This window comes from Eriocheir sinensis, chromosome 57, assembly GCF_024679095.1.
Source record: "Eriocheir sinensis breed Jianghai 21 chromosome 57, ASM2467909v1, whole genome shotgun sequence".
Taxonomy (NCBI): Eukaryota; Metazoa; Arthropoda; class Malacostraca; order Decapoda; family Varunidae; genus Eriocheir; species Eriocheir sinensis.
In genome coordinates, this window is record NC_066565.1 from 8329900 (window position 1) to 8345123 (window position 15224).

Here is a 15224-nt window from a genome sequence, read left to right on the forward strand (position 1 = left end):
ACCCAAGGCATCCAGTCGGGAGGCATAGTCAAGATGCGAAAGTCCAACAATCTCCTTGGTCCATCGTCGCTGGACCCTCTCAAGCATGTCAGTATCGCCTACATACCCTATGTGCCATACAACTGAACAAAATTCCTGCACAGGACGGATCGATATGAGGTGAGAAGAGATTTCATGAACTCAGGCTCACGGTTAACTGTGCTCTTAAGTAAATTCGACGAAATTCCTGCAGCTTTATTTGCAAGAGAGCGTATATGGAGATGAAACTTCAATGAAGTATCAACTTGAACCCCTAAATCTGATGCAGACTGCACAAACTGTAAAGGATTTCCTCTAATATAGTAGCCGGAGTACGGGCCAAGATTTGGAGCAGATCCTCGGCAGACCCTAAGAACACGGTCTTGTCCGAGTTGAGCCTGAGCCCCCACGATTCCGCACGTGACACCAGTAGGTCTACATCTCTCTGCACAGAAGCAAGATCCAACAATGTAAGAGAAGGCGTAGTCTTATTTATCTTTTGGTATATTTTCAGATCATCAGCGAAAATTTTGTATTTACAGGTCAGACCGTGAGCCACAAAGTTAATATAAATGAGAAAAAGGGTTGGTCCAAGGACAGACCCTTGGGGAACTCCACTATAAAAAAAAAAAGTGCGCGCCAGCTAATTTGGCCCGTGAGAGGGAGGGCCGTGAAAAATGCTCGTATGTCAAGTGAACGTATTTGGCTTTAATTAATGTGCGTCATTTAAAAAAAAATTTTTTTCAAAAGATATAAACACACACTAATATTATTTTAATTCAAACTGCAATGAGCTACACAGTGTACTGTTACTTATATATTTAGGTTATTATAAAACGGTGGAGAAAACGTGACAATAGTGTTCAACAGTGTTGTCGGGTCACGACCTCACTGACTCCTCCTCTGGCCACTCCCTGTTCCCTCGGCCCAGCCCGGCATTCCACTTCCATCCACCACAGAGGAAGCATGGCAGCTCATCCAAACCATCACTCGTCTCACTTACGTAGTCAGGCAAAGGACATTGTTTTCAACGTCCACGAGTATTTCCAGGAAGAGAAGGACTACGGAGGACCTACAGAAAACGTTTCCAAAGTTAATTACAGGACAGCTTTGGCAACAAAAGTTAGCGAACGAACAGTAAAAAGAATATGCAGCGAAGGAAAAGTAAATCAAGAAAACGACGGGGCGACATTTACGTCTCCCAAGAAGAGAGAGAGAGAGAGAGAGAGAGAGAGAGAGAGAGAGAGAGAGAGAGAGAGAGAGAGAGATGGGTGGGAGCTAGACCCTGTTGGAGGCGGAGCGACAGATATGTGGCAACGCTTTAAGAGCTTAATGACCTAGGCTTTCCCGTGAAGCTCCTCCTTCACGGGCCAAAATAGCTGGCGCGCACTATAGTTACATGCGTAGAATCACTCTCAGAACCCCCAACCACAACCCTCAATACTTTACCGTTCAGAAATCCGCGCATCCAAGAGAGTAAGGGATCCCCTATACCGATGTGGGAGAGCTTACTGATCATAATGTTATGATTTACTAAAGTCAAATAGTATAAGGTCGACCATATGCCCCTGATCAAGCCAGCAGGTGGCGTCATCATATGTTAGAAGGAGCTGATCATCAACTGAGTGAGCCTTATGTACGGAAGCCAAACTGATTAGAATCTAATAAGTTATTATTCACGAGAAAAGATGCCTTGGGTACCTGGCTATACAGTAACCAGCAGATAACATTATTTCGTCTGATGTGGAAATATATTTACAATTTGTATCGTTTGTGGTCCAATGTAGCGTGTTTGAGGCTCGTGCGTGTAGCGGAAAGTTCCAGTTGGCAACACTGCCAGGTGGAGGGGTGGGTGAAGTTTTTGAGGTGAGAGAGGGATGTGTAACGCTTGAGAGGAAGGATGCGGATGAGCTGAATGAAAGAATTTGCAGAGAGGAAGTCGAGGTATGTTTGAAGAAGCAGAAGAATTGCAAGGCAGCAGGGCTGGATGAGATCCCGTATGAATTGTATAAGAATGGAGGTGAGGTGGTGATAGACAGGATGACTGAGCTATTCAACTGTGTATGGGAGAATGAGAGTGCCTCGGGAATGGAACGAATGCAGAGTGACTCTGATACACAAGGGAGGACAAGAGTAAGAAAGAGCTGAAGAATTATAGGCCGATAGCCCTGGCGAATACGGTGGGAAAGATTTTCTGTGCTGTGTTGAATGAAAGGCTGTGTAAGTGGATTGAAAGAGAGTGCTGGGTGAGGAGCAGAATGGTTTTCGCACAGACAGGAGGGCAGAGGACAATATGTATGTGGTAAATGAGATGATAGAGAGGAAAAGGAAGAATGGAAGTCCGTTGTATCTTGGGTTTCTTGATATTGAGAAAGCGTATGATAGAGTGAACAGGGAGGTGATGTGCAAGGTACTGGAGAAAGTAGGTTTGAGTGATAAGATAGTGCGAATCATTAGGAGCATGTATGTGGATACGAGAGCCAGGTATAGGTTAGGAGCATTAGAGACAGAGTGGGTGAGGAGTGAAAAAGGTGTTAGGCAGGGCTGCATCCTGTCTCCAACTCTCTTCAGTCTGTACACTGAGGAGTTGGCAGCCAGGATGAGGAGAAAGAATGCAGGAGTAAAAGTGGGAGAAGACAGGGTAAGTGTGCTTCTATATGCAGATGATGTGGTAGTCATGAGTGAATCAACGGAGGAACTGCAGGAACTATTAGATGTGGTAAATGAGTATGGGAGAGATTTTGGAGTGAAATATAGTAGTGAGAAAAGTCAGATAATGGTTGTGAATGGGGCAGAAGATGAGAGAAATAGGACCTGGAGGCTAGGAGACACAGAGCTAGGGCAAACAGATGCATACAAGTACCTGTGGTATGGATGAGTCCGAGAGGATGTGAAAGGACAAAGAATGAGAAGATTAGCCTAGTAAATCAATGGGTGGGCCGTCTGGGAAGTGCGGCAAGGATGAGAGCATGTAAGTATGATGTGCTGAGAGAGGTGTGGAAGAGTGTAGCAGTGCCGAGTGTGATGTATGGGATGGAGGTGATTACATGGAGTGAGTTGGAAATGGATAAATTGGAAGTAGGGCAAAATAGGATCGGTAGGTTAGCTTTGAATGCACCAAGGTATGCAGCGGTGGAAGCATTGAGGGGTGATATGGGGTGGAGTACCTTTAGGGAAAGATTTAGGAAGGCTACCCTTATATACAAAGTCAGACTGGAACGAATGGATGACGCGAGATTGGCACGGAAGGTCTACTTGTGGAGTGTGCATGAGAGCAAATGGATTAAAAACTGCATGAGAATGGTTGGTGACAGTGGTATGCGAGTCAGGTGGGTGAGCAGAGAGGAAGGGAGGCGTTTCTTTGAATGGAAGGTGACTGACAGAAATAGTGAGGGTCTAGAATGGAATGTGAGAAAGTGGAAGAAAGAGATAGACAGTGCAGTGAAAGGTGACGGTCTGAGGAGGTGGAAGCATGTGATGGAGCGAAAGACTACTTTGGAGTGGTACAGGGAAAAGGAAGCCCCGCAGTGTGTCAGCTGGTATGATGGAAGCCTGGGTGGTGATCTTCTCTTCCAAGCTCGAGCGCAGTGTATGAATGTGAATGCAAGAAATTACAGGTGGTCTGAGTCCCGCAGCAAAGTGTGTCAGATGTGTGACAGGGGTGTGGATGAAACTGTCGTGCATGTGATACTGGTGTGTGGGAGGTACCGGAGAGAAAGGACGGAGATGATGAGGGTGGCACTGAGTGAGATGGGCTGGGATGTGAATGGGAGGATTGCAAGGACAGAGAGGGAATGGATGCTGCTGCTGCTGGGACTGAGTGCTGAAGCAAATGATAGAATTATAGAAGCCATGAAGAGTTTTCTGGAAAAGATGTGGTGTGCAAGAAATAGGGAATTGGAAGATGTGTAATGGATACTGCTTGTGTTGTTTTATTTTTACAGGTTGTGTCGATGCGAAGGCCTGACTCTCCAACGGGTCACCTGTACAGCAAGAGCAAGAGAGCACACGCCGCATCCCTTCTGGCCCTGCCCAACCAGCCCCCTAAAACACCCCAGAAGAAGAAGACGACGAAGGCTCCACACCCACGGGCCAGCGCTGGGGACCTGCTGGCCAGCGACACCCTCAGCCCCAACACTGCCAGGACAACACCTCCACCACCGCCGCCGGGAAGTCTTAACCTTCTCATGCAGCAGAAGTAGGTAAGCTGTCCTGCACAAGACAGGCCGCCCTCCACTCATAAGAACATAAGAACATAGGGAAACTGCAAGAGGCCGGGTGGCCTACACAGGGCAGCTCCAGAATCCCCCCCACTACTCACGATGGGTGAGGTGTAGTTACAGGGGTTACAGGTAGAGGCTTGATCCTCGTTATACCGGCGGTACTAGGCACGCATCCAGTACCCCGTCACCCTACTGCACCCACACCTCACTGCCACCTGTCGTCCTCGTCCATGTAGCTATCCAGGGTTAAGATTCGTTTTAGGTCCGTGCCAGTATCTCATTACCTACATTATGAAACATCAGTATCTCTTCATATATCTTTTCTACAAACCTTCAACAGTCATGGAAACGCTTTGAAAATCCAATTCAAGGACTTTTTTTTTACTCTTGAAAATAGGGGATAATGTTTACGGAAGCGCGTCGCCTCCTCTGGCGACGGTGCAGCCGGTGTTGCGATAAATACCTCCTCGCTGAAATAAGTCACATATACATGTGGGGGGGGGTCGAGGGGGGCGCAGCCCCCCCGTTAGTAGGTCCTAAAGTTTGGTTGGAGTAGTTTAAATATGCTCCCCGACCCTAAACCCTCTGCGAGCTATTTTACGGCTGCGGCGGCTGGAGCGTCGCCGCGGCCAGCACCAGGAGGCGACGCGCTTCCGTAAACATTATCCCCTATTTTCAAGAGTAAAAAAAAAGTCCTTGAATTGGATTTTCAAAGCGTTTCCATGACTGTTGAAGGTTTGTAGAAAAGATATATGAAGAGATACTGAGGTTTCTTAAAGTAGATTATGAGATACTGGCACGGACCTAATACAAATCTTTACCCTATCCAGTCTACTCTTAAAACAAGCTATCGTTCCTGCACTAACTATGACTATGTGATTGCTGAGTCTATTCCATTCCCCCACCACCCTATTACTAAACCAATGCTTGCCTATATCTCCTAAATCTATACTTTTCTAATTTAAATCCATTACTGCGAGTTCTATCCTGCTGGCTAATTCTCAGTACTTTACTTATATCGCCTTTGTTGTAACCCTTGACCCATTTGAATACTTCTATCAGATCTCCCCGCACTCTTCGGCCCCCTAGTGAATGTAAGTTTAGATGTTTCAGCCTATTTTGATATGGGAGGTTTCTCAGCCCCTGAATCATCTTGGTCATCCTCCTCTGAACTGATTCTAGCAAGTTGATGTCCATTCTGTAGAGGCAGTTCCTTTGACCCTAAGGTCCCGTGTATCTAACCCCACCTAATATCGCTGTCCATGAATTTATCTAGTCTATTTTTGAATGTGACAATTGTATTGGCACTCACCACGTGACTGCTAAGCCTATTCCACTCATCCAGCACCCTGTTTGTAAACCAATTTTTGCCTGTGTCCCTGTTGAATCTGAATTTATCCAGTTTAAACCCATTACTTCGTGTCCTACCCGGTTCTCTTACCAACAAAACCTTATGAATGTCTCCTTTATTAAAGCCCTTCATCCATTTATAAACCTCGATCATGTCTCCATGCACCCTTCGCCTTTCTAGAGAATGCAAGTTTAACTGTTTGAGTCTTTCCTCGTATGGCAAGTTTCTCAACCCCTGAATCATCTTAGTCATCCTCCTCTGCACCGATTCTAACATTTTGATATCCATTCTATAGTAAGGTGACCAGAACTGAACCGCATAGTCAAGATGAGGTCTAACTAATGCTAAATATAGTTTGAGGAAGACTTCGGGGCTTTTGTTGCTTACGCTCCTTGAAATAAATCCCAGTACCCTATTTGCTCGATTTCTAGCTTGAATGCATTGTGCCCTTGGACGGAGATCAGAGCTCACTAAGACCCCTAAATCCCTCTCGCACCCAAACCTGCTTTTGAGAGTGTCATTTAAGCAATAGTTATGTGAGGGGTTGTTCCTACCTACACTCAGAATACTGCACTTCCCTACATTGAACTCCATATGCCATTTATCCACCCAGTCATACAATCTGTTGAGTTCACCCTGGAGAATACTAGCGTCCTGATCCGACTCAATTACTCTACCAATCTTGGTATCATCTGCAAATTTACTAACATCACTACCATAGCTGGGCACGATAACAGAAAACCTTATTCCCGATAACCGATAACTCATAATGAAAAACCTTAACGGTGATAACCGATATTCGATAAATGGAGACACAAATATAGGCGATAACCGATACCCGATATAAATCCACAATTCCGATACTAGCTTGTGATAAGTCCGATAGGCGAAAACGATAGTATATTGATATTTCAAATAAAAAACATAGATGAAATCAAATTTTCATTATCCGTATTTTAGAAAACTTACAAAACCTGAAAACCACACGTTGACACGTGCATATGGACGGTAATACTAGAAACGCTTGAACCGGTGTTGTGTTATTTGGCGTCCCCACCGTCAAAAGCTGGCACTTTTGTTTACAAACACTGGTCGCTCGTGAACTGCGCATGCTCAGACCAGCAAGCGTAGACCTGTACAGTCTCACAAAACTTTAAACCATAATTAAGAGTTGCTGGAAGGCTGAATCAGACATACAGTACCACTACCACCATCCTCGCTGTTTCTAGAACGACACTCGATCTGTACGAGTTGTATTTATATGTACAGAGTGTCGTTTTAGAAACAGCGAGGATGGTGGTGATCTATGTTTAATTCAGCTTTCCAGCAACTCTTAATGTGTTAAAAAGCTTTGTGAGACTGTACAGGTCTACACTTACTGGTCGGAGCATGCGCAGTTCACGAGAGACCAGTGTTTGTAAACAAAAGCGCCAGATTTTGACGATGGGACACCAAATAACACAACACAGGGTGCCTTCAATACCATGGCATGCTCACAAACGAATATGGAATATCAAATTTGAGGCAGTGAATAATCATTCTGGGGGCAAATTTAAATGATTTTGCTCTTTAATATATTCCTTTTTTGAGTAACATAAAAAATAACCTAGTGTTTTAATTTTGATGATCTAAGTATGAAATCTCTTCACCGAAGATATTTCATGTTCCGAAGTTTTTTCATACAACACCGGGCCACGCATGCACAGTAGGGAGACAACGTTTTTTTTTTTTTTTCTGAGGCGGGAAAAAGTAGCGATTATTGCTAGTTTGCTTACAAAAGTAACGAAGATACCGATATATATTTAAATAAGTAGCGGATGGCCGATAACCCGACTTTATTACTTGCCTGGTAATGATTATATCCCTCAACTTATCGCCATCCCCGCCCTCGTACACCTGAACCCTTTCCGGTATAGTCGTTTGATCCTCCTGTGTGAATACTGAAAGGAAGTAGTCGTTCAACAATGTGCTCATATTTTCGTAATTTTCTACTAGCTCCCCTGTGTTTGTTTTCAGCGGTCCAATTTTCTCCCGTTTTTTTGTTCTATACATCTGAAAGAAGCCCTTAGGATTACTTTCCGCCTCATTTGGTACTTTGATCTCATAGTTCCTTTTTGCTATCCTGGTGTTTTTCTTAACTAATCTAGATAGTTCGACGTACCGGCCCCTGAGATGTGTTTCACCATTCTTTATTTTCTGATAAATTCCCTTCTTTAACCCAATCTCGTGTTTTAGTCCACGAGTCATCCACTTAGGATCATTGTTTTCTTTTCTAAGTGTTCACTGTGGTATATGCTGTCCTTGCCCCTCTACTATAACTCTAACTAAATTATTGTAAGACATTTCTACCTGGTTCTCCTTGCTCTCCAATCTGCAGTTCTGGCCCTCATGAATTCCTAAATTATCCCAGTTTACCCTTTCAAGATGTCTTCGAAGCCCCTTGTAATTTGCTCTTCTGAAATCTGGCACTAACACTGGGTTTGGTTCGCTGGTTACCGCCATAGCTGGGCACGATAACAGAAAACCTTATTCCCGATAACTGATAATGAAAAACCTTAATGGCGATAACCGATATTCGTTAACTAGAGACACAAATATAGACGATAACCGATAACCGATACCCGATATAAATCCACAATTCTGATACTAGCTAGCGATAAGTCCGATAGGCAAAAACGATACTATATTGATATTTCAGATAGAACATTGATGAATTCAAATTTTCGTTATCTGTATTTTAGGAAACTTACAGAACCTTAAAACCACACGTTGACACGTACATATGGACGGTAATACTAGAAATGCCTGAACCGGTGTTGTGTTATTTGGCGTCCCCACCGTCAAAAATTGTTTACAAACACTGGTCTCTCATGAACGGTGCATGCTCAGACCAGCAAGCGTAGACCTGTACAGTCTCACAAAGCTTTTAAACCATAATAAAGAGTTGCTGGAAGGCTGAATCAGACATATAGTACCACTACCACCGTCCTCGCTGTTACTAGAACGGCACTCTGTACGAGTTGTATTTATATGTACAGAGTGTACGTCGTTCTAGAAACAGCGAGGATGGTGGTACTGTATGTTTGATTCAGCTTTCCAACAACTCTTAATGGGTTAAAAAAACATTGTGAGACTGTACAGGTCTAAACTTAATGGTCTGAGCATGCGCAGTTCACGAGATCTCGACCAGTGTTTGTAAACAAGAGCGCCAGCTTTTGACGATGGGACACCAAATAACACAACACCGGGTGCCTTCAATACCATGGCATGGTCACAAACGAATATGGAATATCAAATTTGAGGGAGTGAATAATCATTTTTGGGGCAAAGTTAAATGATTTTTCTCTATGATATATTGATTTTTGAGTAGCATAAAAAAATAACCTAGTGTTTTAATTTTCATGATCTAAGTATGAACTCTCATCACCGAAGATATTTCATACCCCGAAGTTTTTTCATACAACACCGGGCCACGCATGCGCAGTAGGGAGGAGACAACGTTTTTTTCTGAGAGGCGGAAAAAAAGTAGCGATTATAGCTAGTTTGGTTACAAAAGTAACGAAGATACCGATATATATTTAAATAAGTAGCGGATGGTCGATAATCCGATTTTGTTATCTGCGATAAAGTATCGCGATAACGCCCAGCTATGGTTACCGCCCAGTCTAAGCTAAAACAAACCGTTCTGTGGTCACTATTTCCTAACTCTCCGCCCACCTCCAACTCACGTAGCAAGTTCCCATTATTGGTTAGGACTAAGTCTAATATGTTATCTCCTCTGGTAGGCTCAGTAACTACCTGATTAAGGAAATTATCTTGTATAACTTCAAGAAAGTCCTCGGCTTCCAGGTCACCCACTAGGTCTTCCCAGTCTATATTCCTATAAATAAAGTCCCCCATTACGCAGACATTTCTACTCCTACTCGCCCTGCCAATCTCCTGTAGTAATATACTCGTGTCCTGCCTGTTAAGGCTGGGTGGCCTGTACATAACTCCTAGAGTTAGTTTTTCTTTCCCTTTGTAAACGTCCACCCAAACTGATTCTGAATCCATGTTAGTTTTGACTGAATTGTCAACTAAACATTTAAGTGAGTCTTTAACATATAGCGCAACTCCGCCTCCCTTTCTGCCCCTTCTGTCTTTGTGAAACATCTGATAACCCGTTATTTCAAATTCTGATGTTAAATTTCTATTGGCAGTGTCTATCCATGTCTCAGTGATCGCTATTATGTCAAAATTTTCTGAACAAGCTTCACCCCTTAGTAAGTCTATCTTGTTTCTGAGGCTCCTGCTGTTAGTATAGAAGATTCTTAGCCCGCCCTCTGTTACTCCCCTATAATTACTTCTAAGCTGCCTGGTTATATTATGAGCTAGATGTCCTCTTCCATTACTCCGCCCATTGCTCCCATTACTCCTTCCCCCCTCGCCTATACTAAAAAATCCCTCAGGGTACCATGTGCTCGCTCAAGGGAGTCTGAGAGAGCCTCAACACCCTTGAACGTCAAGTGTATCCTGTCACGGGCGTAGAGGGCGTCGTTGCCAAAAAAGAGGTCCCAATTGTCGACGAACAGCCACCCATTGTGCTCGCAGTGCTCAGCAAGTCTGCTGTTCACTGCTATCGCCCTGGACAGCCATCCATCGCCAACGCCCCTCCTTGGCAGGATGCCACACACTACTGGCGACCCACCAGCGTCACGTATCCTGCCTAACAATTCTCTAAAATGCCTGAGAAGGTCCTCACTTGGCACACGAGAAACCGTTTCCGCCACAGCTGAGAAAGACAATGGGGTTCGATCCCTCGCTTGCCATACACGCCTCAATCCTGTCTGATATATGGCCCACCCCTGCCCCTGGGAAACACACCCTCGTCCTGTTCTTATCCTTGGAGCAAAAATACCTGTCAACATAACAAACCTGACTTTCACCAACAATAAGAACCCGACGGTCACAGAAACTCACAGAAGAATTCCAGAAGAGGCTAACAAAGCCTGTGTCTCCGGTCTCTGTGTCTCCGTTCGGGTGGTCTCCGTGGTCGAGTTGTCTGGACCCGTGCCCAATATCAATGGCTACCATGTGCTCAAGTTTTTGTCTCTGTGATCTCCATGCCTTATCCAACCTATTTTCAAAGGTTTTAACTGATGGTGCACTCACTACTGCTTCAGGGAGGCCGTTCCAGATATCCACCACTCTATTACAGAATGAATATTTTCTTATATCTAACCTGGCACGTTGTTTATATATTTTCTTACTATGTCCCCGTGTAGCTTGATAATTTTGATCCATGAAGAGGCCGCTGCATATGTCATTGTCGTACACTCCATTCATGATCTTGAACAATTCTATCATATCACCTCTTGATCGTCTGTATGACAGGGTTGGGAGGCCTAATTTCTGTAGTGGTTCTGGATATGACAAGTTCTTCAAGGTTGGTACCAATTTGGTGGCTCTTCTTTGAACTGCCTCCACTGCCTCAATGTCCATCTTCTTGCTCGGGGACCAGGCTTGGTTTGCATACTCTAGGTGTGGTCAAACTAAGGCAATAAACAATAACTTGAGTTCTGACTCATCCAGTGTCACAAATGTACGTCGGATCAGTCCGACCAATCCGTTAGCCTTATTGATTTTCCTTGCATGGTGTTCTTTAAACTTCAGCTCGCAATCAGTCCAAACTCCCAGGTCCTCTTCCACTGTGATGTCCCTTAGCTCCTCCCTCATGTTGCATGTGACCTTTTCTTCATTTGATGTTCCTAGCCTCATAGCACTGCACTTTTCAGGGTGGAACTCCAACAACCACTTCCCCGACCAATGTTGCATCCTGTAGAGATCTTCCTGCAGTCTAACACAGTCCTCTCTCTTACCAGTTTGTCTCGATAACTGATGACTGCGTATTTTGAGTAATTATCAAACCCAAAAGTCAGACCCACGTCTGCACCAAATAACTTTTTTCATATTGGTTACTTTATTCAATTAGCGCGAATTCAGTTAGCGCGACCGCGTTCATCCACCTAATTCTCGTGCTAAATGGGGCTCTACTGTATAATACAGAATGTGTCGTCGGCTGTAGGCATATGCAGGCACGGATATGGGGGTGGGGAGCCAGATGACCCGGGCCCCCCCAAAAAATATTAGGATAACTAAAATATTTGAAATACCCATGAATTGAGAAAACATAAAATATATTTAGGATACCCCTAAGAAGCTAGAGAGCTGGGGAGCGAAGCCGGCCGCCGCTAGATAGCTCTGGACGCTGTCCTCCAAACTTTAAAAAATTCCTCCTCTATGGTTCCTTGGGCTTTACTATGCGGAGGTGGACGGGATGCTCAGGCAAGATTTAAATTTTTTCGGTGTCTGATGTAATTTTTCACTCCTGCAGGGCCTGGGCACAATGGGCACCGCGCTTTTATGGCCCCGCACTCATCTAACAATCTATATACTCGTACAGGGCCGTAGTACGCCGTTCCTAGGGGGGGGAGGGGCTGGGGGTGTTTGACGACCCCCCCCCCCCCCATATCTGCTAAAATGTCCACTTTCTGAGAGAGTCAAAACGAAAACTGGTACCTTTCTGTTGCATTTCTGGAGAACTCAGGATTTTCTTTATTTATTTTCAGTATTTAAGTTCCGGAATCATATATTGAATATTATAGAGTAAGATTTAAAGGCCTAGGAAAAAATCTTTGTGACCTCATTCCTCACATGCAAGCAGAAAGTGAATTTTAGTGCAGGCCACTATCATCATTCGGCACTTGGAAGAGGAAATAAGGGAAGACTTCCTTGCCTTTGTGCGTGCTCATGACCTCACCGGTAAAGGTTTAGCCTGGCTCCTTTTGCGCACCGTTGAAGACCTCGGATTGAACATGGCCAAGTGCAGGGGACTTGGTTTCGATGGAGCAAGTGCCATGGTGGGAACATTCAAAGGGTGTGCCGCAGTACTCATGAAGAAGTACACCCTGGCCAAGCCAATCCACTGCTTTAGCCACCGACAGAATCTTGTACTGACGAAGGCGTGTGACGTCAAGGAAGTGAAGATCGCTCTTCAAACACTGACCCAGGTGTACAACACTGACCCAGGTGTACAACACTGACCCAGGTGTACAACACTGACCCAGGTGTACAACAATGACCCAGGTGTACAACACTGACCCAGGTGTACAACACTGACCCAGGTGTACAACACTGACCCAGGTGTACAACACTGACCCAGGTGTACAACCTGACCCAGGTGTACAACACTGACCCAGGTGTACAACCTGACCCAGGTGTACAACACTGACCCAGGTGTACAACCTGACCCAGGTGTACAACACTGACCCAGGTGTACAACACTGACCCAGGTGTACAACTTGACCCAGGTGTACAACCTGACCCAGGTGTACAACACTGACCCAGGTGTACAACCTGACCCAGGTGTACAACACTGACCCAGGTGTACAACCTGACCCAGGTGTACAACCTGACCCAGGTGTACAACACTGACCCAGGTGTACAACACTGACCCAGGTGTACAACCTGACCCAGGTGTACAACACTGACCCAGGTGTACAACACTGACCTAGGTGTACAACCTGACCCAGGTGTACAACACTGACCCAGGTGTACAACCTGACCCAGGTGTACAACTTCGTTCATTCTTTGAATGTGCGCTCTCTCCGCTTCACAGAGGTTGTCAAGTTTACCTCGGCCAAGCACGAAAAGCTTGTTCCCCTGTGCCCCACCAGGTGGATTGAGAGGCATGACAGAATGATGGTTTTCGTTGAATTTCTGCCTGTCATCGCTGTTTTTCTCGAGGAGGAACTTGACGCCACCGCTGGGCTCCTTCTCATCGCCATACGTGTTTCCTGCTTTCTCGTTGGACTGGTTGTAGTGGAGTGTATATTGGCACATACTCTCGAGCCGAGCCAAACTTCAGAGGAAAGATGGCGACCTGGTGTCAGCCGATGCCGTGGCATCAAGACCATTTTTGCCAAGTTCAGAGCAGATGCGGAGAATCATTTTCACGACGTGTTCACGAAAGCGGAAGAGCTTTTGGTCGAGGTGGGGTCATCGTATGACACCATCCCTGTGCCACAACTCTGTGGACGACAGACCCAGCGATCAAATGTTCCGTGCGAGAATGCTGAGGAGTACTACCGCCGGGCGGTGTACATTCCGTTCGTGGACCACATCTTGGCTGAGTTGAAGAGTCGGTTCGGTGACGACACAGTGCCTGTCGCACTTCAGCTCAAGCAACTCCTCAAAGGCCCAGAAACGGATGTTGCGTGCGGTTGTGCTTCAAGTGGCGAAGCTCTACGAGCTCGACATTGAATCCCTGACACTCGTGAAGGCAGAAGCGGAGCGCTGGGGATTATCTGTTCCGGTCTTCCAAACGATCAAAGAAGCCCAGGCACACGCCAGCACCAGCATCTGAGGAGTACCGTCGGCCAAGAGCGCCTGAACAGACTTGCCCTCCTCTGTGTCCACCATGATATCCCCATTTCAGTCGAGAGATTGATAAGCAAATTCGGCGAAAAAAACCGCCGACTACTCTTTGCTTGGTGAGGCACTTGTTGAATACTTGGGAATTTGTAAATATATTTCTTTAGATCAGCCAATCTTTGCAAATGTGTTACCTCAATCCCATGTAAAAGAAGCCCTATAAGAATTCCTTTTTATCTTCAGCTGCGTCTAATTTCACATATTAGCTCTTTTTTGTAAAGGTCAGGTTTGTAATTTATATATGACCTGTATTATGATCACCCTTGCTGCTTACATAGCGAAATAAACATTTAGTTTTCTTCGAGTGATCGTATGGTGATGATTTCTACCTGTTCAGATCTGCCTTTTTACGGGTCGGATGTGCAATTTGAATTGTTTCTTGTTATTGCTTGCCAGCTTAATATTGATTGCACTTCATATATAGATACAAGAAAAATTCATTTGTCACATATACGTTGATTGCTCGGGAGCTGCGGATTTTAAGCAAAGAACCGCCATCACTATCCATTGGTCTTCACTGTTTGAGGCTGTCGCTAACTTATGAAATTTTACCAGCGGGCTCCCCAAAATTGATTTTCTGGATCCGCCCTGCTTTGTTCCTCGTGTCGACTGTTATATCAACTGTTTTGCTTTCCACTGCTTCATTAATCACACTCTTGACTTCTTCCCCAACTTTCTGCTTGACTTCATCAATCCTAGATTTGAACTCACTGTTCACTTGAGACCTGATATCATCTCTAATTTCCTCCTTCAGATTCTTGACATCACTCTTGATCTCCTCTAAGGCCTCAGTGGTTTTAGTTTCCAGGGCATCCATACGTCTTTCTACTTTATCCTGTCTCTTGGATGTGTTGGTTACTTGTTTGAACAATTTCCCCGCAACAATATCGCATTTAGTACAATACCAGTGAATCTTACTTACTTGATTGCTGCTCAGGAAATTATACACTGCCTCAGTGACCTCCTCACACTTTATGTGGTGCCACATTTCACATAGTTCACAGCCTAGAGCCTTGTCTTCCTCACCAACCTTAACCTTACAGACTGGGCATGTGTCTGTTTGTTTATCTGCGTCGCTATCGTCTGCCCCTGTCAGCTGATCATCCCCGCCCCCAGCCGCAAGGCTTGTTTTGCCAGATCCAACAGTATCCTTGGTTTTT

General features: G+C 45.1%; 1 protein-coding gene across 38 annotated transcripts in view; it reads left to right on the forward strand.

The window, feature by feature from the left end:
• Positions 1-15224, forward strand: part of LOC126984800 (mastermind-like domain-containing protein 1) — a 128101-nt gene that overhangs the window by 100335 nt on the left and 12542 nt on the right. For 3 of the 38 annotated variants that reach the window (XM_050838912.1, XM_050838913.1, XM_050838911.1), the window contains exon 4: positions 3963-4216. The exons of 30 other annotated variants lie outside the window; for them this stretch is intronic. In XM_050838912.1, the coding sequence (XP_050694869.1) occupies positions 3963-4216 (254 nt within the window). Of the gene's footprint in view, positions 1-1983; positions 4221-15224 lie in introns of those variants that run through there. 5 more of the 38 variants (XM_050838916.1, XM_050838914.1, XM_050838915.1 and 2 more) reach the window with 3 other exon arrangements.